The sequence below is a fragment of the Tenrec ecaudatus genome, chromosome 1 (assembly GCF_050624435.1).
Source record: "Tenrec ecaudatus isolate mTenEca1 chromosome 1, mTenEca1.hap1, whole genome shotgun sequence".
In the NCBI taxonomy this organism is placed as follows: Eukaryota; Metazoa; Chordata; class Mammalia; order Afrosoricida; family Tenrecidae; genus Tenrec; species Tenrec ecaudatus.
Genome location: NC_134530.1, coordinates 259,442,465 through 259,464,819, shown reverse-complemented (window position 1 = coordinate 259,464,819; position 22,355 = coordinate 259,442,465). Strand labels below are relative to the sequence as shown.

The 22,355-nt window shown below is 43.3% G+C and overlaps 1 protein-coding gene across 4 annotated transcripts in view; it reads left to right on the top strand.

Annotated features, from left to right (window-relative positions):
* The window catches only part of DUSP22 (dual specificity phosphatase 22), a 63,969-nt gene that overhangs the window by 13,324 nt on the left and 28,290 nt on the right, over positions 1–22,355 (top strand). For 2 of the 4 annotated variants that reach the window (XM_075531681.1, XM_075531672.1), the window contains exons 2-3: positions 1,303–1,336; positions 6,529–6,611. The exons of 1 other annotated variant lie outside the window; for it this stretch is intronic. In XM_075531681.1, coding sequence (XP_075387796.1) covers positions 1,303–1,336; positions 6,529–6,611 — 117 coding nt within the window. The remainder of the gene's footprint in view (positions 1–1,302; positions 1,337–6,528; positions 6,612–22,355) is intronic. One more of the 4 variants, XM_075531689.1, reaches the window with a different exon arrangement.

Below are 22,355 nucleotides of genomic sequence, written 5' to 3'. Positions count from 1 at the left end.
TACAAATGCTTGTACATAAAGAATTTTGTATTATTCAACCTTTCACAGAACAATTTGAGCTAAGATTATATAATAAATTAAGGCTCCATGTAAAGGCCATTTTCTCTGGAGTCTTGATGAGTGTGGGTGGACCAAGCTATACTGATGGTAAACATTATTCTCTTTTAAGTCATAGGAACGTAATCTGAAAGAGACAGGATTCCTCCTAACAGACTTTTCCTTCAGGATAGATACTTCTGCTTCTTTCATTACAGCAGTTAAACCCAAACAGACCAGATACAGACACAAAAGTGTCAGGCCCTCCCGGGGCCAAACAGCAATCTTAGCGGGTGCAAAATGACCAGCTAAGATGTGCAGAGTCTGCAGAAATCAGCATCGGTGGGAGATGTTGGGAGCACTTGTGCTGGAACTCCTCGAGCCAGTGGCAGCAGCCACCAGGATATCTGTAATGCGTGCCCTTGAGGATGCTCAAGGAGCCTTGGGGAGTCTTACCAGCAAGCAAGAATGACAATTGTCCTGACTTACAGAGAAAAACTGAGCGCCGCGATGCAACCAAACGAAGGGTCCGGTGAGGGTCAGGGACATAATTGTCCAAGAGTGTCTCTTCTTTGCTCATATGGCCAGGGGTTTCATACTCTTCTGGGAGGCAGTGCATCACTGTTTTTCTCCCCCCCCCCCCCAAACCTTATGACTTTCCCACTCAAGAATACAAACTATATTTTGTGTATGTGTCTGGCAGTGCTCAAGGTTCATCCCTCACCTTGTTTTTCATTTAACAATGCAATAGTAATGCCGTGGCGTTAACTTCCAAAGCTTAGAGGTCTCAGGGTGGAAGGGGAGGGGGAGTTTCTCCAGCTGTAGGGAATTAAAACCTAAAATGTGGTAAATTAGTGGTCCTCAACCTGTGGGTCATGACTTCTTTAGGGGTCAAACAACCCTTTCACAGGGGTCACCCAATTCATAACAGTAGCAAAATGACAGTGATACAGTAGCAAAATGACAGTGATAAAGTAGCAATGAAAATTATTTTATGGTTGGGAGTCACCACAACAACATGAGGAACTGCATTAAAGAGTCGTGGCATGAGGAAGGTTGAGAACCACGGTGAGAAATGAAGCAAGAGGTCCCCTCTCATTGGCACCAATATGCAACCCTCCTTCCAGCGTGTGGTTGAGCGGAATGGCTGGAGGTAGGCAGGAGGGTAGAGCAGTCTTCTAGACCTGCGGTATCTTGCACTTAGGTGCATGAAAGAGGGTCATCTTTGGCTTTGCAAGCATTTACTTCTCATGTTTCTCCTTCTAGATCCTGCCTGGCCTGTACATTGGCAACTTCAAAGGTGAGTCTACATTTTAAAGGGTTATCGTTAAAGCTCTCCACCTGATTGACAGCCCCGGGTAGACCAGCTTCATGTCTGGCTGCAGGCCAGGCCCCTCCTTGTCCTCCGTGCGTTGGATAAAGTGTCTACTCCATCAGCCAAACCATATCCCAGTCTTCTGTGCACACCTGCTTGAACTGTGGCACAGGTGGCAGGTTGGGATTGTTGATCATTCTTATGTCGTAGTTGCTGTCAGTAGGTTCTCAATATTCTCAATCACAGGGGCCAAATAAGTGGGTATGTCATCTGTGGCCGAAAATGCTCATCGTGTAGTAACAGCTCGTCTCCACACTTCCCTGCAGCATGTTCAGTATTCATTTGTTTGCTGTCAGCTGTGGACACTTCCATCTCAGTCTGCTGGTAGTTCAGGAAGCGGCACAGAACCCCAGGCTCAGTCCAGTGTGCAGTGAACAAGCTCGCCCCACCTGGAAGGCTGGCCCCATGCCTCTGCTGTAGTGCGCACTGTTTTGATTTTGTTTAAGTAAAAACACGTGTTCTTTGCCATTGGAGAGCGAGTGTACTTAGCAAGGTGGATAGACCTAGGGCACATACAAAAACAAGTCCTTCCCTATGCTCAGGTGGAGAGGGCCCGGTCTTACCATGCAGCTGATGCTTTCCTTTCCTGAGACAGTCTGAGCCTGCAGCAGCACCGACTGTCATCTGACTTCTGACTGTTCCTTCAATTTTTGAGTGGACGTTCAAGTTGATTGTAACTGTTTCTTGCATGATGTTTGTTTTCTCCGTGATGGACCCTTAGGACCCCAATTGACCACAGAGGGAGCTGAGCACAGGGAGCTGACAGCTGCTGGTTGCTACTAGAACATTTTAAAAATAGCACTGGGTCGCCAAATTAGTAAGCTGTGCAGTTCTGAGAGAGCTCCATGGCTCAGTGGTAGGGAGGCCTGCTGGTGTGGGGCTCCGTTACCAGCAGGCTGTTCTGGGGTTATTTAGTGAGGTATTACTAACCATGTTCCTGTTTGGGAAGAGAATTTAGATTACATTCTTGGAAATAGAATTGCCAGATGAAACGTTTCACAAATTAAGAATATGAATATGTTTCAGCTAATTTCAATGCTGCCTTCAACTGTATATGAAAAATTTGTGCTCTGCTCTAATAGGACATATATGCAGCTTTATGGAAATATTTAAAACTCTACTTACAATGAAATCTCTGCTTGCCTGGTGAAGACTCACCAACACAGGAGCTTCTCATAGATTCTGGACCCTCAGTTTCCCGTTCCACTATTAGTCATGGTCCACCACAGCCCACACCCCCTCGAGGAAGACAGGTGACCTTTGGTTGTGGCCTTCAGTGCTTTGGTGTTAATAGGTTGTTCTCTCTTAGTCCGCGTTTGGTTCAGCGTCTGAAACACCAGTTTGAGGCCTGTCAGAGACAGAGGAGTGACAGTGCTGTGAGTGAGTCAGCAGCGCACAGAGGGGGTCTAGAAATGGTGTTTCTGTATCACACCTTTGCACCACGCCTCAGACCCCAGCTGGCCTTGTTGCCGTGAAAGTGGAATGTAGGCCACGCCTCGTCCTTGGTGGGCAGAGCTGAGGGCAGGCATGAGATAAGTGGCTTGAGGACTGAGTAGAGGGATCCTGACTTTGCAACCTGCCAGTCGTATCACTTGCCAGCCAGGGTGCCTTCCACACGTGGCAGCCTGGGCGTACCAGCTAGGGCCTTCACACAGCCTTGCAGGCTCCCACTCTGTTGGGGTCTGTGCCTGCCTAGTAGCCAGTGACGAGGCAACAGTTGTTGGTCTCTTTCCCAGGGGAAACCGCACACAGCTCAGCTTGTCAGTGCCACAGGCGCTTAGAAAGCCCGTACATCATGTCTGCTGAGTAGTCCTTCCTGCTGGTAAAGGTTAATTAGCAAAGAAGAGACTTCTACTTGAAACTAGGCCTGTTTTAGACAGGCCGGTGACTCTCACCTGAAAAGGACTCCTGTGTCATTTGGGATTGAGCCTGGTGTCACATGTAGTCATTTATTAATTATAGGACAATATATGCTTGCACATGCATTATTATCTCATAGTGATCAGTACAGGGTATAAAGAAATACTCATAATCACTCCCTTCTTTTGCCCCTTCTCCATTCCCTTCTGTTTTTCTTTCTTTCCTGCTTTTTTATTTTTTGAGCAGCATTCTTTGCATATTGCTCTCCCAACAACTTTGTTTTTTCTTTCCTTTAACTTTTCAGTGGATTATGAATGGCTTTCCAACACCTGGGAATATCCCAACCTATGTTCAGAAAACCCTGAACAACTTTGTCAGCTGGCAAGCCTACAGTGGAGACAGGATGGAAGGCAGGCCCAGGGATATGGTCAGCTGCTTTCTCCCAGCTGAGCACACACACCGCATGGGCTGCCCTATGACAGAGGAAGCCCTTATTATTTGAAGATTCCCACAACATTTAGAAAAGTGGGAAGCAAATGTAAGCATTCTCAGTGTGGCTGGGGTTTCCAGGTGACTCATTTGTGTCTGCAAGATGAGAGGAATCCACTGGTCGCTGAGACATGGTGAGCCTGGTGAATTGGGTTTAGTCTAGACCAGGAGCCATGGTTCCAAACTGTGAAACTCAGGTAGGACAGAGCAGGGTTCTCTGAAGAAAATGTAGATTTTAAAATACTTAGAGGCAAAGGGGTTGGGCTCCAAGGCCAGCCTTGGATTTGATTGGGCAGTAGTGATGGTGACAGCAACGGCATTAAAGACAACAGTGATGGGTACTTGATTGTTACAGCAACCCTTCAAAGTGGCTAGTCCGGACCATTTTACCACTTGCAGATGAGAAAATGAACCTCAAGAAAACTTGTTTGGGGTCAGCTCCAATAAGCATCGGAGCCAGGACTTGACCTGGGTGGCCAGCCTTCCCTCATCTGCATTTCACCATCAGATAAAGAAGAGGGTAGCTGCCACTCCCACCCACCCTCCCCCTACCATTTCAAAGTCCCAGCTCAGTTGGAAATATGCTTGAAGATGGACCCATTAGCAATGTTTAACTCTGTAAGTTATTATTTATGAAAATTGGAACCCCAGAAGCCATTACAATAATTCCTCAGTGGGAAGTATAACTGCAAAACAGACCAGAATCTTGCCTATCACATTGTCAAGTTGGAGGTAAAAATTATTCAGCATGACTTGAGGGTTGCAGGTTCTGTGTTGAATGAGTTTGGTCTCTTAAAATTTCCCCCTTCTTTCCCTTCCCTTCTCTTTCCTTCCTTCCTTCCTTCCTTCCATCCATCCATCCATCCATCCTCCTTTTTTCTCTCCCACATCCTGAAGACCCTGAATGTGGGTGTCTTTGAAAGACACTTCAAAGAAAGCCTTTTCTGCCCAGTGGTTCTTTCCCTAGAGCACGTGTGGAGAGTGTCAGTTTTGTTGAGTATGTTTTGTGGTCCTGTTACTCAGAGGCAATTCTACTTGACTTTTGCTTAACTAGCTTATTTCTAATGGCCACTCTGGCATATACTGCCCCTTTCAGCTCGTCTTCTGTATCACCATGAAAACTAGTGTGCTACTTCTCTGAGATAGTTAAAGTTTATTGTGCCAGCCTGGCCAGTAAACACATGTGGGATTAATTGAAGGACAGAGATAAATAGATCAGTGGGCCTCGCCTTTCTAGTTCTCGGGTCTCTTGCTCTCTGATGGTCGGACCAGGGTGCAGCTGCCTTAGCCAGCTCCCTGCTTCAGCTGGCAAGGTTCACTTCCGGCCAGACATCCCCAAGGAGAAGCCACATGGACCTACCCTGATACAGCCCTGGGTGCTGGAGCAGCCGTGTGGAGACCCCTGCTAAAATCTGTGTTCTGAGGTGATTTGAAATTGCATTTTGGTGAGAATTTGCTGCTTGTGGGATGTGCTGAATCCGCATTCTCTTCTAGTTGGAGACTGGGACACAGACTAGTTGAGATTGTGGTCCAGTGTGTAACTTTGCTGTGGTGCACATCGGAATTTGAAGTTTGAGATGGCTGGAGCTACGTAGAGAGAGGCTTAAGATAAAACCAGCCTGAAGAGTTTCTTTCTGACTTTAAGAATGCTTATAATAGGATGTCTAAAACAGTGTTCCTTAGTTTCTACATTGATCATCGAGACTTGCTAAAAATGTAGATTCCTCAGGCCTGCCGTTAGACCTCTATCTAAGTTGGGTTTTGGAAATCTGCCTTTCTTTAGAGACCTCATCGCTTGTTAAACTTTTAGAATCACTCATGTAAAGAGAAACACACACACACACACACACCCCTATCTTTATAGAAGATCATAAAAACCACTTGTAACCCATTTGTCAAAGATTAATATTGCCTGGTGGGTTCTAAGTCCATATAGCATTTGGTGTGTGTGCATGTGTTTACAAGTTGAGCCCCATATTTTATTTATAGTTTTATACTTGCTTCCCTCTCTTCAAAATAAAACAAAAAAGTTCACTTGTCATTGAGCCAGTGCCGACTCATAGTGACTATACAGGACAGAGAAGAATTGCCTTGTGAGTTTCTGAGACTGTAATTCTTTACAAAGTAGAAAGCTTTGTCTTTGTCCCTCGAAGCTGCTGGTGGTTTGGAACTGCTGACCTTGTGGTTAGCAGCCCAACCAGTAACTACTGTGCCACCAGGTTCCTTCTTCTCCCCCAGTCAACCTTTTATCTTGAGCATTTCCCCATGTCAGTCAGTATCTTTCAGAAGTATGATAATTACACAGTTGCCTCTGTGTCCATCTTACCAAGCTTGCCCAGTGCACTACAGGCACGCTGGGTCCAGGCGCTGAAGGTTTGAGTTCAGGAGGGTGGCAATACTTGGTTTTCTCTCTGGAGGTAGAACCTTAAATGTCCACAGTTTACAAATTCCAACAACAAAACAACCCGTGAAGTTCACTTCCTCTAAACGGCAGCTGCTATGATTACAGTGTTTATTCATCTAAATACAGTTTGAGTTGAAGTTGGCCCCTTTGGTTTTAAATGTGTGCCTATTAAAAATGAATCTTGTTATTTTCATAACATAAAATCAATAGCCCTAAATTCCTTAGGTCATGATTATTGTATTATCAATTGTGAAATTTCAAGAAAGAAATAGGCAAGTCATCTTGTGTTATTTCCTGGTTTAATTTGAGGAGTAATTAATTAGTAGGCGATGTTGAAATGTTCACTTTCTCTCTGTTATGACAGATGCCAGAGATGCAGAGCAATTGAGTAAAAATAAGGTGACACATATTCTGTCGGTCCATGACAGTGCCAGACCTATGCTGGAGGTAAGCGGGAGCTGTGGGGCTTGGACACCAGCTTGTTCCTGTGATTGGCGGTAGTACGGATTTGTGCTCAGCCCATGCTCGCGTTGTTCCCCTTTCTTCATTCCAGTTGAAGGGTGTGTTGTTTTTGTGACCATACTCCAGTTACATTGCTAGCTAGCTCTCTTAGCTATGTGCCAAATATTCACCTGATACCGCATTTCCCTCTGGATCCTAAGGACATTTAAATCTCATTTTCATTCCTTTCAAAATGCTCTCCCCTGGTGTAGAATCCAAAACAAATTTGACTTTAAAATGCTTTTAAGTTCCATTACTACCACTAGCTTTCATGAATATGACACTCAGAAGCAAAATAGCACTTGAGATTTTCCTGGGAATCTCTGAGACAGTGTAGAAGCTGTTGTGTTTTGAGGAGTTAAACATCCTGAATTTTAACACAATGGGCAGTTTGAGCTATTGCTTGGGGTGAAATCTACTTCTGTTTATTCTCCTTGACAAAATCCAAGTCATCTCTTTTTAGAAAATAATGCATTTGTGCTTGTGATCTCTAAGTGGTTTTTCTATTTTAGGATAGGGTTTGGAAGAGGGAGAGGTGACTTATTCTAAAAGAAACAGTATATAAAAAGAGAAACAATCTGCAAACTGCTTTCACTCAAATTCATATCGAAAGAGGTGATTTAAAAAATGTTTAATTTATCTAGTTTCTATAACTGTTAGAACTGCTAGCTTTCATTTAATAGAAAACCAGCTAAACCAAATGAGAACAGTAAATGATTTCATTACACTTTGTAGTATCAGAGCATAGTTGGTGATAAACAAAGAGCAGACACCAATGTTTCTCTATATCTGTGAATGCGTCCTCCCACCTGTCGTTTTAGCCTTGATAGAATTTGTTTCAGCATGACTTTATGTAAAAATAAAATTACTAGAAGTCTAACTATTCTTTCGAAAACTGATTCAGTTGTTAAATTCATCAATAGTTTAAAATATAGCCAAAGGATTGCAAAGATGATGTATTACATTAAACTGCAAACCTGTTATGATTGACTTCCTCTTAAATCACATGATGAGGCTTGAGGTTTCCTTTTAAAAATAAATTATATATATGCTCCTTCCTAGGAGGCCCAGTGCCACTCAGTTGCCGACTGATCGATGGGCAGTGTGAACCCTCCCCGTGGTGGTGCCACAGGAGGAAGACTTCGTATTCTTCTGTGAAGTTCAAAGCCTAGGAAACTGTACAGGGCAGTTCTTTTGTCATAGGGGTTGATGTGGATTGAAGGCAGCCTCTAGCACCATGTTCTGTGCATCCTCAAGGCTGTTTGGATACTTTACATGTAATGTAACACATACTATTTAGGAACCTAGAGTTTAAATCTTCAGATTTATACTTCATTCTGGATACAAGCTCTTTTAAGTGTTGGCATTGAAAGAACTCTAACTCTTGAACCACCCCAATTTATATACTTAGGAAAATAAGGCTGGGGAGAAAAGTGGCTTGTCAGAAAAACAGGTGGGATTATAGCCTAAGGTATAAATAGATCACTGTTTGCTTAAAAATCTCAGCTGTGGGCCAGCTGTGTTTCCCCTGTGTTATTAAAAAAAATGACATTGCATATTTTTTATTCCCTGTGTTTCAGTCTATCAAGACAAATTCTGCCTTTAAAAACAAAGAGAGAAGTAAGGGGTGGGGTGTTAAGAGACAGAAAGGGAGGAAGGGGAGGAGCGAGGACTCGGGATGTCCCATAGAGCTCCAGCGTGTCAGACTTTATTTACCACTGATTACTGTGTGCACGCAGTCATCTTCCATCTAAATCCAGGTCTAGAAGCCCCTACCTTACCCAGGCCGAGAAGAGTTGGGAAGTTATTTGTTTGGTGTGGGTATAGACTTGGTGGGTGCTTTCTTTCTCTGGCACCTCCATGTTGTGCTGGTGCTAATCCTCAGAGGGAAGTAGGTAGGGGAAACTGAGGAGAGGACAGTTAGTGACCAAGGCCACACAGCTGCCAGGGTTGTTACCCAGCCGATGGGTAGTCTTAACTGAGGAGAAGAGAAGAGGACAGGAGCGCCTGCCTCCTTTCTGACATCTTCAAAACCATGGGTATTCACTAAGTGGGCTCTAGCTTGCTCTATCTTTACTGTCCTGGGCCAGAAGTGGGAAGGCGAGTACTATCAAAAATTAAGATTGTGGTGATTTTGCATTCACGAGGGCGTTTTGTGAGTCTCAGTGCTATATAATGGTGTACAAGACGCTGTCCATTACTGTTTATGTGGGTCATTTTCCATAAACATCTGATTGGATATAAAAGCAATATAGAACTTAGAGGTTTCCTGTAAAGAGTGGTACTTAGCATCAATTATCAAGGGCTTTTGGAATCTTTGGTTATGCTTTTATTGGGATGGATGCTTTTATTGGGATGAGAGGGTAGTTTTATTTCTTAATGTGGTTTCTGGGATGTGGGCCTGTGATGCAGTGCTTTGCTTTGCAAGTGTGGGGAATTTTTTGCATACTAGGGTCCTCCTAAAGAGCACTGTGTCACAATGATTATAATGCTCAGCTGCCAACTGAAAAGTTGGTGGTTCAAACCCACCAGCTGCTCCTTGGGCAAAAAGATCTGATTATCTGACCTAGAGAAGAATTAAGATGTATAGAGTCGGCACACAACAGCAGCAACAGGCCCTTCCTAAGGATCCTTAGTTGTGCAATGGTTAAGCACTCAGCTGCTGACCAGAAGAAGATTGGCATTTTAAACCCCCTTCAAGATTCCATTGGAGAAAGACCTGTTTCTATGAAGATCACAGCATAAAACAGCCCTGTGAAGCAGACATTTTATTTTATGTGGTCTCTATAGAGTTGAAATTAACTTGAAGATTCACAGCACATCAGCAGAATAAAGGTTCTGCGGTAAACACAAATATTTGCCAGTCTCTAATCAGATGGTGTGTGCACAGGCCAAATAGCCCATTCCTGCCAGTGTCCATGGTACTTTGTAAAACTAAGGTGTGGTGTTCAGATTAAGGACATCCTTAGAAAACTGCAATGGTTCTGCAGAGCTAGCCTACTGGTGAGCATGGGTTGAGTGAAATGTGCCTTCTAGCAGGTAAACTGAGGTAGCAAGGGCCAAAGAGAAGGCTCCAAACCAGCCAAAACCTCAGTACTAATTGCCACCTTTTGATATTGTTTCACTTATTCTTTTGTAAGAATGTGCTGTAGGTAGAATGGAAAATTATGCAGACTTTATATTTGTTTCATCCTCTCTGATTTGTCATTTGTTGTGATACCCGGCCACTCGCAACCATAAAGAACATCCAGCCCTTCTAAGTCTGATAGATTATGGTAAAGGCAGTTGTTCGTCATTATGCATTTATGAAGTTTACTCAATAAGGAAGGACTTTAGCTTTAAGGAATTTATTGGTTGATTTTAGGTAGTCCAGACCTAAGCCCCTATTGTTTGGGTAGATTTTTTTAATGGGACTTTCCAAAACAGTTAGTAAGGCCTTTTTATTCTTCCTGTAGGAACCTTAATGGTGTGGTGGGTTATGCTTTGGACTACTAACAGCAAGTGCAGCAGTTCAAAACTGCCAGACATTTCACAGGAAAACGGTGAGGCTTTCTGCTCCTGTAGGATTTACGGTCTCCAAAAACCACAGGAGCAGCTCTACCCTGTTGTACAGGGAGCAGCGAGTAGGAGTCAGCTAGATGACAGTGAGGTTGGTGTTTTGAGTGGATTCTGCCTAGCAGTACTTAAAAGTGTTGTTTCTTCCTCCTAGCATTCTAGTTGGAGGAACTAACAGGACCCTAGTCTCAGACTTGTGATGTTCTGGTCTTGCTGTTGACTGAGGCAGGGCTGTCGTTCGGTCGTTTGTAGAGTGAAGACGGGTTTAAAACTCCTTTTAGCTGGAGGAAAGAGTCCCATTGTGCCAATTACTGTTTCTTCGGAAGAGTATTTAAAGGGTGAATCTTCTGCTTCCTATTCATTGGCCTCTTGTCCCATTGGCTTCCTGGGCCAGGCTGGCCTCACCCTACTTGGGCAAAGGTTACAGAGCTTTGTAGCGCTACTGATAGCTCCGGAGGCACCCACTCCACCATACAGTATTCAGCTGTCTCACTCCCCAGGTCAGCGAGCCAAACTTCCATCAAGTGGCACTCCACTCTGCCAGGAAGCTTCTTTCCTCCAAGCACTCAGCTGTCCTGTTTCATAGGCCAGCTTCCATGCCATCTTCTGCCTGTCCCCTTGTTCTGGCACTGCCATTTTTCTGCCACTGCTCCTCCCTGTCTCTGTCTGTCCCCAGTGTTACAGCTCTCCTCATTTCCTTCCGAGCCCTGATTAAAATTGCTTTTGATGTCCTTAATTCCACCAATGGTCTCTTGAAGGTAATCTTGGCTTTTACTATCATACACCCCTTCCAGCCTCTACTCATTACCCAATTTTCAAATTGCTTACACAATTATTCATCAATTAAAGCAGCACCCCACACTCTGGTACCAATTCTCCCCTACTTCTATACCGCTGTGATAACAGAAATACCACAATGCAGTTCTATGAGAAGACTATCACTCTCTGTTGTCTCCATGTAGCAACCTGTTGACCTGGCATTCCATGGAGATCTTCATGTGTCTTGGCATCAGTCTTTGCTTGGGCCGAGGAGGTACTCAGCACATGGACTCCTGGTCCAAAGGACACATTCCACTACTGCTTCTCTTTCCTGGTGATACTATGTTCCCTAGCGCTTTGCTGGACTCGCTCTCCTTTGATCTCTTGTAGATGAAAAGTGATGCAGGTCACACCCCAGGAAAATCGCCCTTAATCAGATCGGCGCTGTGACCTGAGTAGCTTTCCACCCTAATCCCTTACAGAGGATTTGGCTGGTCACAGGTTATATCACAGAGAGCGATCACATCGTTACATCACCACCAAATTATATATGATCAGTTAATAGCTGCCAAACCACTGAAAATCATGGCCAAGTTGACACACATTTGGGGGGCCACAGTCTTGTCTTTGATGATCAAAGAAATTTAAGTCCTGATAGGACTTGCCTATGACCCCACAGCTGTTTTGGGTCATTGGATAAGACTTGGGATCTTCTTTCACATCCAGAGATCCTCCAAGAGTACGTCACTGCATTGCAATCTGTCTGGCTGTCTTTCCTGATGCTATCAACAGATTGGGTGTTCTGTGTCTTAATACTGTGTGGATACCTGTTTATGCATGTACATAGTTATAGTAGTGACTATAACTATTATAATACATGTGCATTACAATCCCTTGCCATAGCTTTTTGATAAATGCTATTCCCAGAATTAAAGTCTTTTAGAGTGAGTAACTTTGAAAGCTAGACTCCAGTCCATTTTTTGTTCTTTTTTAAAACCAACAGAATTTATTTTTTGGTAAGACATTTGAAGCACATGGAGTGAAACAAAATTAATTTAATTGCAATTAAAGTTGTATTTTTTAAATGAGCTTAATTTAAAAGCAATAATGAGGCATAATTTGGGGTCCATGTTGAGATCTTCCAAAGGTGGGGTTTAGGCAAATGAAAAATAAGGACCAGGTCTTTTCATTTCACTTTTTTTCTTAATAAGAAGGCATTCTGACCATCTATAAAATGACAAGTTTTTTATTTTTCTTCATATCCACAGTCTTATAGAGGTTTATAGTACATCTGTTTAGTTTTCCAAGCATCCTTCTGTTTTAGTTACCTAGTATTACTATAACAGAAAAACCATGGTAGGATGGATTTAACAGACAAATTTATTCTCATAACATAGGAGACAAATAATCCAAATTCATAGGCAAGTTCTTGGGGGAAAACTTTTGTTTCTGTTGGTTCCATGGGAAGATCCTTGTCTCCTGTCAACATCTGTGGGAACAACATTTCTTGGAGATCTCCATGTGTCTTAGCATATATCTTCTCCTGGGTCTAGGATAGCGGTTCTCAACCTATGGGTCATGATCCCTTTGGGGGTCGAATGACCCTACACAGGGGTCGCCTAATACATTTATGATTCATGACAGTAGCAAAATTATAGTTATAAAGTAGCAACAAAAATAATTTTATGGTTGGGGTCACCACAATGTGAGGAACTGTATTAAAGGGTCGCGGCATACGAAGGTCGAGAACCACTGATCTAGGAAAGTCTTAGCACAGGAACTCTAGGTCCAATGAGCATGCTTCATTTCCAACTTTTGTTGGTGGTACTGAAGTTCCCGCCCCCCCCCACCCCACACCTCTCTGCTTGCTGCTTTCTCCTTTTATCTCTTAGTGATGCAAGCCAAGGCCCAGTGAAAGTCTCCTTGTGTAGGATCAGGACTTTGATCAGAATAAGGGTGTTCATCCCACCTCAGTCCCCTGATAACCTATTGACTGATTGCATCAGATCACATCATGGGGGTGATCACATAATGACATAACTGCCTGATTACATCATTACATAATTGTAAACCACAGAGAATCATGGCCCAGACAAATGAACACCTACAAGAATTTTGGTGGTGTACAACTGAAAAACCTTTTTAAGGAAAATCTGTTTTTTAGGTAGATGAATTATACCATGAAACTGTTACGTAACTGTTTTCACTAAAGAAAGTTCTTGGTGTGCATATGTGTCATCTTTGTACAGCTACACAAAATTTAGTTTATGAGATAACAAAAGTTACTATATGCATATCCTTTTTTATACAACTCTGCTGTGAACTTGAATGTTTCTCTCTACTGTTGTAATTGTCTGAAAATATCTATAGGGAAAATTCCTGGCACTGATATTTCTGTCAGAGTACACATTCATTTTAAATTGGTAGATATTGACAAAAATTGGCTTTGGAAGGTTTGCACTGTCTGTGCTTTTGTTAGCAGTCTGTCAAAGTTCCCCTTGTTTTACATAGCATCTCCAGCACAGGGCTTTAGTCTTTAACTTTTAACTGGTAATAGTCTTTGTTTTGTTTGTTTGCTACAGATGGCTTCTCAAACCACATTATCCCTTTTTCCTGAGAGTTCTTTCTCCTTCAAGACTAGGTGTTTTTCATGTATTCATTTTGAGTTCCTACTAGGGCCCAGACCTATGATAGATGCTAGAGATATTTCAGTTAGTGAATGAATTCCAGTATCTGCCCTGGGAAAGCATTTAGTGTATACATAAGATAAGCATTAAGGTTTTCACAAATATTGCCAATAATTACAATGAGACCAGCTAAGAGTTATGGCTCAGGACAGGTCCTCATTCTGTAACTCATGTAGGATCAAAGGCTGTGGAGATGGAGGCTCAGGGGAGTCTGCTGGAGGCTTAGAAGGCATCGGGGATGACTAGGAAATTGGAATATCCGGAGCCTGGGACAGAGTCACCAAGTTATGACCGGCTCTGGTGTAACCCAACTTCTTCGTGTGGTCTCTCTTTCTCCTCCATGAACTCTAGGGATCTGGTAAGTCAGCCAGCATGACTCTACTATCATATGGTCACAGTCAAGTGACCTGCTCGTATACCCTATCAGCACGTGGAGAGCTGGACTTGTATCCTGAGGTCTTCTGACTATAGAGACTGGTCCTTCTTGCCATATTAAAACATCAGAGTGTCAGTTGTACTAAGTTCAAATAGGAATTAAACTCAGACCTACAGTGACAAGGACGAAAAAGCTATCTGAGTGTTTCCATTATTGGAGATTTGCTGGGGTGTTGTTAGTGTGTGTGTGCCTGTTTATCCTGGGCTAAATAGGGCTCTTATTTAGGGGGCAGGTGTGGGGGCTGGGGATAACTCGTATTACAGAGATAGTATATTTCAAATCGCAAGCTCGATATTGTTTATAAGTGCTGAGGAAGTAATATTGAGCAATGAAAGGTTTCTCTCTTCCCCTGAAAAAAGAAACAGAATATCTTTCTAATGTAAAACTTTCGGAGCTTGTTTCATTTTTCATTCTGTGTTTTAACCAGAGCACCTGCAGGAAACAACCATTTTCACTATTAACAAAAATGTCTTTTAAAATGTTCCCATGCCTTTGCTGGACTGTTAGCACAACATATTTTAATTTGTAAATGCTGTATTTCAATAGCATGAAATACACTGGAGAAGATACTGTGATTAGTCATCTAGTGCTTACTTCACAGCGCCACCATAGGCAGGCACTTATTCTTGGCAGCACAGTTTTTTTATTTCTCTTAATGCTAGAGATATTTTCCCTGAGGATGTTGTGACCTGTTCTTTAGATGTTCAAGTTTTTATTAGTTTTGTTTGTAGTTGGCTAATGCTTCAGGTTTTACTTGTTGCTTTTGTTTATGTGTATGCATATATTTGCATCTAAGCACAGATATCTAGATCTTATATATATATATATATATATATATATATATATATATATATATATGTATGTATGTATGTATGTATGTATGTATTAGTTTCTGTATCTCTAAGGTTCTTCATTGCTATCTGCTTATGAGGAAACTTGCCCCAAGGTGCAAAGTCCAGTTGGCTTTGATGGTCCCAAAGATGAGTAGGGGCCTTCGAGATACCCTAGCTCCACTGCTTCTGTGTCTTTGTCCCCTGACTTACCCTATTTCTTTCTTTCAGGAGTTTTGTGTGAGTCCCAAATGGAGAGCAAACCTTAATCAATGTCTTCAGTGGGATTTCACATTACGAGAGCCTGCCTCTAGTCACTGGTCTTTCTTTGAAGCCTTCTCGTGCCCAGCCAGATTCTGGCTTCCCCTCAGAGCTTAGCCCAGGCTCTCCTTCCACTGTGCACAGTCCCTCCAGGCCCTCCAACCATGGCAGTCCTTCCTCTTTCTTCTACAGTATTTGTAGTTTCCATTACCCCGGCAGTGAGTTGTATGCACTGTGACAGCTTTGTTGTCACATCCATTGGCAACTGGGCACACATGGAGAGGTTTTACCCTTGGTTGCACTTGTCCAAGCTCCTGAACTGGAGTGTTGCTCTCTAATGGTAGGTAGAGGGAGAACTCCCCCTGCTTGTTTGGGCCTGACCCACAGGGGTCTCCACAGTTGCTCACTGAAGGGCCTTTTTCCATTGCAGAGATGGCAGTCACATCTGTGGTTACCTGTGTCTCTTGCTTAGATTCAGTAATCAGGGCCTTTGGTGATTTGAAAGGCAACCATTGCAGCACCATTAATCTGAAATATTTCACTCTGCAAATTATCATATGCCAGCAATATTTGGCATGTGAAGATATCTATTTCCTTAAACTGGTATAGCTCTAGTGCAGAAATATCTGATAAAGTTACTAGAGCCAAGAATCCCCAGTGAGGCTTTGGTGAGCTTCTGATTGATTTCTTCAGGTTCTTTTGGTTACCTTTCATTTATATTAATTAAAAGCTTGACTTAAAGCCCACATGGGAAAAGCACACCTGCTGTGTGACACGAAGGTGTAGAAGAGACTAGGTATCAGACATTAAAGAACAAAAACTCATATCAGTGGGTGCCCACCTTCCCGATGTGATCACTGAAGACAAATGTGTGCATAAGCAAATGTGATGAAGAATGCTAATGGTGCCCAGCTATCAAAAGATATAGCATCTGGGGTCTTAAAGGCTTGAAGATAAACAAGCAGCCATCTAACTCAGAAGCAACAAAGCCCACATGGAAGAAGCCACTAGCCTGTGTGACCACGAGGTGTCGAAGGGATCAGGTATCAGGCATCAAAGAACAAAAAAAAAAATCATATTTTAAATAAGGGTGAATATAGAATGGAGACCCAAAACCCATCTGTAGGCAGCTAGACACCCCCTTACAGAAGGGTTGTGGAGAGGAGACAAGCCAGTCGGTGCAGGGTAGCCGTGATGAAACTTGCAACTTTTCTCTAGATCTTAAATGCTTCCTCCCCCACCCACTATCATGATCCCAGTTCTACCCTCCAAATCTGGATAGACCAGAGGACGTACACTGGTGCAGATAGGAACTAGAAACAGGGAATCCAGAACAGATGACCCCTTCAGGACCAGTGATGGAAGTGGTGTACCTGGAGGGTAGAGGGAAGGTGGGGTGGAAAGGGGGAACCAATTACAAGGATCTACATATAACCTCCTCCCTGGGAGAGGGACAACAGAAAAGTGGGTGAAGGGAGACGTCGGACAGTGTTAGATATGACAAAATAATAAAAATTTATTAATTGTGGAGGGTTCATGAGGGAGGGGGGGAAATGAGCTGATACCAAGGGCTCAAGTAGAAAGCAAAGAGTTTGAGAATGATGATGGCAACAAATGCATAGATGTGCTTGACACATGAATGTATGTATGGATTGTGATAAGAATTTCATGAGCCCCCAATAAAATGATTTTTTAAAAAAAGCTTGACTATATAAGGAGCTGGACTCTTTCATCTCAGTCTCAGACAGTGAATACGATTATTCATAGCTAATCAACGTGGTTAGGTTCAAGAGACCAGTTCTTGGTATGCAGAAATCAGCATTATTCATAAATGGAGCATGACCACAGATTTCAAAATAGAAGATGACTTTAATTATATACTCGTGTGTAAGCAGAGTTCTTCACATTTTTATGCAGTTTTTGTGGTAAAATTAGGTGCCTCGGCTGATATTTGGGTGGCTTATACTCAAGTATATATGGTAACTGCCAGATTTCATCATGATGTGATTGCAAATCACGGAGTCATGACCCAGCCAAGTTGACACAAAACCTTTACAAGCCATTCCTCTTGCTTTGTACCTCAGGGCTTATTACTGCTAAACAAACTGTGCAAAACAGGTGAAGAGTAGATGTGTTTACTATTATCATAAATGCAAAATGTCAGATTGCAAGGTGGTCAGTAAGCGAGGAATTGCTGTAGTAAAAAAAAAAAGATTTGTTGTGTTCAAGGCAGTATGCTAGATGCAGGGGAAGGCGTTGGTCTGATGTCTTTCAGACTTCTACGAGCTGAGAGTCTGGTTGAGAGGCTAGGTCATGAGACGCTAAGAACACTGCAGCACAGGGGCTCTGCTCCCGTCTTAGAGGCATCCCGTCCGTGGTGGTCCCTTGGAAGCCACAGCACAGGCCCACCTGCAGACCATCATCTCCTGCTCTGGCCTCCATATGGTGGCCGCATCATCTTTAACTTGAGCACAAGGGTCAGGCCTGGTCAAGGCCTGTTGACTATCAAGCTAACGTCCATATTCTATCATGGACATTGTTCGAGGACACAGCACTGGAGAACACAGAGTTCTGGCCATAGCAGCTCTGCATATGATGGTAAAAAATTAGATTCAATTCTCACATTGATCAGAACACTAGTGGCCATCTACAGTACTTTATATTAAGAAATATTTTCACCAATTCAAAGGTAAGGGGAATATTTATATGGTATTTGTAGGGCATAGTAATTGTTAAGGAAGAGAAGCAAATTGTAAAATAATCTGTATGTGTAAATTAATCACCTGTGTTTTTCTGTGTGTACATGTATTAGCATGTAAATGCACAGGGGCTTGGAGGACCATACTCATACCAGATTATTAAAGGTGGTTCCTTTTTAAAATTATTTTGCAATGGGAGCTTCTTTCGGTGATGAGCTAGATGAAAGGCGGGCAGATAGAGAAGCATTCTCCTGCTGTTTGCAGTAGTATCAAGGAGCTTGCATCTCGAGTGTTCAGGTTGGGACCAGTTCCATGTTTAGTAGTGCTGTGTCACCTGCATTCACAGTGACCTCAAACATAAGCTGTATTTGTTATTCACTGTATTTATTAGGCACAAAGCAAGTACTTCATTGACTTTATTTATGATTCTCTTCATCTTCAAAAAGTTGCCGTCTTAGAAACCCACAGGGGTAGTTACTGTCCTGTCCTATAGGGTCCCTATGAGGTTAGAATCAACTCAATGGCAGCGAGTTATTTTCATTTTAAATCTTCAAATGTGACCAGGCCACATGCCTTTCAACTATATAGATTTTATTTTCCTTATCAGTCATGCTCTACTTCTGTTTGACTTGTTCATCTAAATGTGCATGTGTGTTTTTAGGACTAACACATTCCTTGGTGATACAGCCTTAAGCAAAGGACAAATTGACAGTTCAGCTTGCTGTTGCTTCCAGCTATCAATATGCAAACTGAGTGACATCTCAGAAGACCACACTATCAAATTGCTAAAGAGATTAGGGGCTTTTAAAAATGAGTAACCATCTGCCCTGGAGTTGTTTTCAGATGGACAGTTGTTTCCAGAACCTCAGAGGGGCTCATCTCTCTAGGAAAATGTCTTTAATGTCACCCTGATAGTTGGGCACCTTACCAGTGACTTGCAGCAGCTTTGATGTGTGGAGGTACATTTGTTTGACACCAACCCCAAACTGACATAGAAATGACTCAGATAGAAATGACGATGGCAGGTACTGAAAACTGTCTAGTAATTGCTATTTCTTGAATTCAGTTGTATCTTAAGACTCCTGCATGTAGGCAGTCAAGTGTATAAAGACTTCTTCCTCCAACCGCTTGCCCCCACCCCCAGTCAACGTCTCACTTTTAAACCGAATCCCAATATAAGTGGATAAGGAGGGAATTGAATTGAAATTTTTGGCTATTTATTGATTCTAGGGTGAAAGTCGTAGTTTTTAAATCTTGAATTAAGAGACTAACCTTTCATTTGCCAGGCTTTTTAGAGAATATACACAAGGTTTGTATTATCTTTTGTGTTTGTGCTTCCTGACATGCTTCCTACATTAATCCCTCAGTCAAATCCCACTTTCTTGAGCTTTTCCTGATAAGCTCCATCTCATCTCTCTTCTCTCCATAGGTGAACCCTATATTCAGGGAGCAGTTACCTGGTTCTGTGTTATTGGAGTTGAAGGGGATATACATTTGCTCTTCTCTGCTGCCACAATTTACTGATTGAGACCTCAAAAACAATGCAGCACTTGGTCTCTTCCTTATTCTCTAACCTAGGTCATTTTGCATGGTGCATAACTGTAAGACTGTAAGTGCCAAAGTGTGTGAAGCACACATGAGGGCCCTGTGGGGCTCTAGCAGAAGCTTGCCCGTGGGCTGTGAAGTTGAGATTGACTTGTACAAAGAGGGAATATTGAGCCAGTCTTGTAGAATGAGAACAGTTTGCCTCAGTGGGGAGGTGGGAAGAAGGCATGAGTAGGAACCAGCTTCAGGTCTTGTGAAGGTCAGGGCTGGCGGACATGGAGGATGGCTCCAATGACAGAGTGCAGATGATGGACAGGTCAGTAGGATGAGGACCTCTAGTAGTTAGCCCTCCTCTGGGCCAGGTCAGGAATTGTTCCTTCAGAATCGGCAAGCACTTAGCAACTGCCTTGCAGAAGCTGGATAGCATCCGGGAGAGACAGACGATCACGTAGATCATGACTGCAGTTGAGTTGTGAATGCACAGTGGGACACCCGGCTGACCCCGTCACAGGAGTTGGGCTCACCGAGGACTGGCCTTTGGTGTGTTGGGAGTGAGAGTGATCTGGGGCTCCAGGCAGAGGCAGGCTTATGCACTGGCAAGCTCTGCAGAGCAGGACAACGCAGCAGTAGGTTCCGACCAGACTAACATCTTGTTTGTCAAGCTCTGAGGAGTTTGAGTTTTATCTTGTGGGAGCAGGGATTCAGAAAAGACTTAGGAATGGAGTGTGACCCTTTCAGACTTATTTTCTGGGGTTAGGAATGGAATACCAAATGGTGGGGAAATCCTGGACGGATCTGGTTAGACTCAGGAAAGTTTGAATTGGTACAGTGGGAAAGATTTTTTTTTCCAGAAAAAAATGGACTAGTGACTAGTCAATTGTTGATCTGAAGATGAATTTCACAAAGTGACACAGCAAGGATGGGAAATTATATTCTAGCAAACAAAAGAAAGCTGGCACAACGTAAGTTTTATCAGATAAGCTGAACTTGAATGCAGAGTATTAATAATAATAATGAGTGAGTTAAAGAGGGAAACTACACAAATGAGCAAAAAGAACAACCCACCAAGAAGTTTCACAACGGTGTGCTTCAAAATATAGAAAAGCAGTTGTCCATGGTGTGCACTGTGTATCAGTGATGTATGACTGTGCACTGGTTGGATGTGGGGATGGCTGAGTGCAACTGGCTCGGCAGGGGAAACTGGAGGTAGAGCTGTGGCAACTCTCATTGGGGTGGATGTGTGTGTGGATGCAGGTTCAAGGCTCACAGGCTGGTGAGCATCCTTAGTGTACACATGTAACTTTGGGGTTGAAGAAAGCCATGCACAAGTAGAAGACAAGCAGAAGACAGTCACTGTGTCAGGCTCTGTTCTGTCAGCTCTCTTTAGGTGCCCACATGCTATGCTATGGTGTGCATCTTGACTCAGTCTTAAGACAGCCTCCTCCTCTCTTATGAGCTCTAGTTGCTTCCCTCTGTGCACATAGTGGCTAGCAGAAGAGCCTCTGGTCCAGCTGTGTGATCTACGTTCTCCTCCCCCAAGCTGAGTCTGCAGCTGTTTGGCCAACACTCGGGAATAGGAAGGTGCTCCGACACAGCTGAGTGGTGCTATGGGCACTAGGATGGTGAATATTGGTGGTGGTGCAGCAGCAAATACAGAAAGTGTAACGAGGGATACAATGTTGTAAAGAAATTAAAATGGAAAAGTAGCCTGGGTTAGCAGAAGCAACCCAGGAGAGTATCAGCAGAGGTAAAAAGTGTGTTTTGATTCCAGCTCCATGGGATACTCTGTGTAGCTGCCACATCAGCAGAAGCCGGAGCACTGTTGAGAGAGATGAGGATGCTTCATCACGGGCAACTGGTGGGTTGCAGGCTCCTGGGTGAAGGACCTTGAGTCGAAACTAGAAATTTAAATGTGAAGTTAAAGGTGGTTATAGCAAGGTTGAAGGGTTCTCTGGGCACTAATGGTTTTAAACCACAAGAAAAATGATGACTTATATGTAGTCTGGTTTAAACAAATTTGCTTTTTCCAGGTGCTCTTAATAATGCATTACCTAGTAAGCAGTACAGGTGGACTTTGTGTCTCCTCACACCTGTACGGGAAATGATCCAACCTCACTTTTTTTTAAGTTTTCTGAGTGCAAAGCTTGGCAGCTTGCTGGTATCATCACCTCGGTGTAGATTATGTGAATACATCATGGGCCACATTGCCTTTTGCATGGTTTTTCTTCTCATCGTGGTCTTACATTGGGGCATCCTGAGATCCTTGTGTGTGTGTGCCCTGGCAGAGTTGGTGCCAAACCCTGTATTTGGACAGGGAAAATCATTCTACCTTTTCAGTCATCACCATCGTTCCTGCAGTTGCCATATTCCAGCACCCGTTCTTGGGCAAAGCATGTTCAGTATCTCTTGCCCCCTTTTTGCACACAAATGAAAATAGTGAAAGTTAAGGCTAACTGAACCATGGTTTCCTTACAGCTCTGTGTGAGTTTGGAGAAGTATTGGAAGTCTGACCTTGAGCGCTTTCTCTTGAGATCCAACTTGTAAACATGCTGGTTTTCTTCCTAGATGTTGTCTCCACTCAAAGGAGATTAATAATTGGTTACTTCAGTGAGAACCAGGGCTGCTTGTTGGTGATGGAGTGGACACATTGGAACACTACCAGAAGCTCACCTGAAGCTGAGAAAAGGCAGGCCTCCCTGTGATTCTTTCCTGGGTGATGGTGTGAGTCTTGGGCAAGCAAAGCTGAGGCCAGATCCAAGCCTCAGGAACTATTTCTACATCATTTCTGGCTAGAATGGCCTTTAGAACACTTGGTGCCCAGCCCTAATGGACAGCAGAAACCACTTCTCTATTTATTTGCCTTTTCCATGGAGACCATCTCCAGGGCATCCAGGTAAAGGTGTCCACATGCCACACTA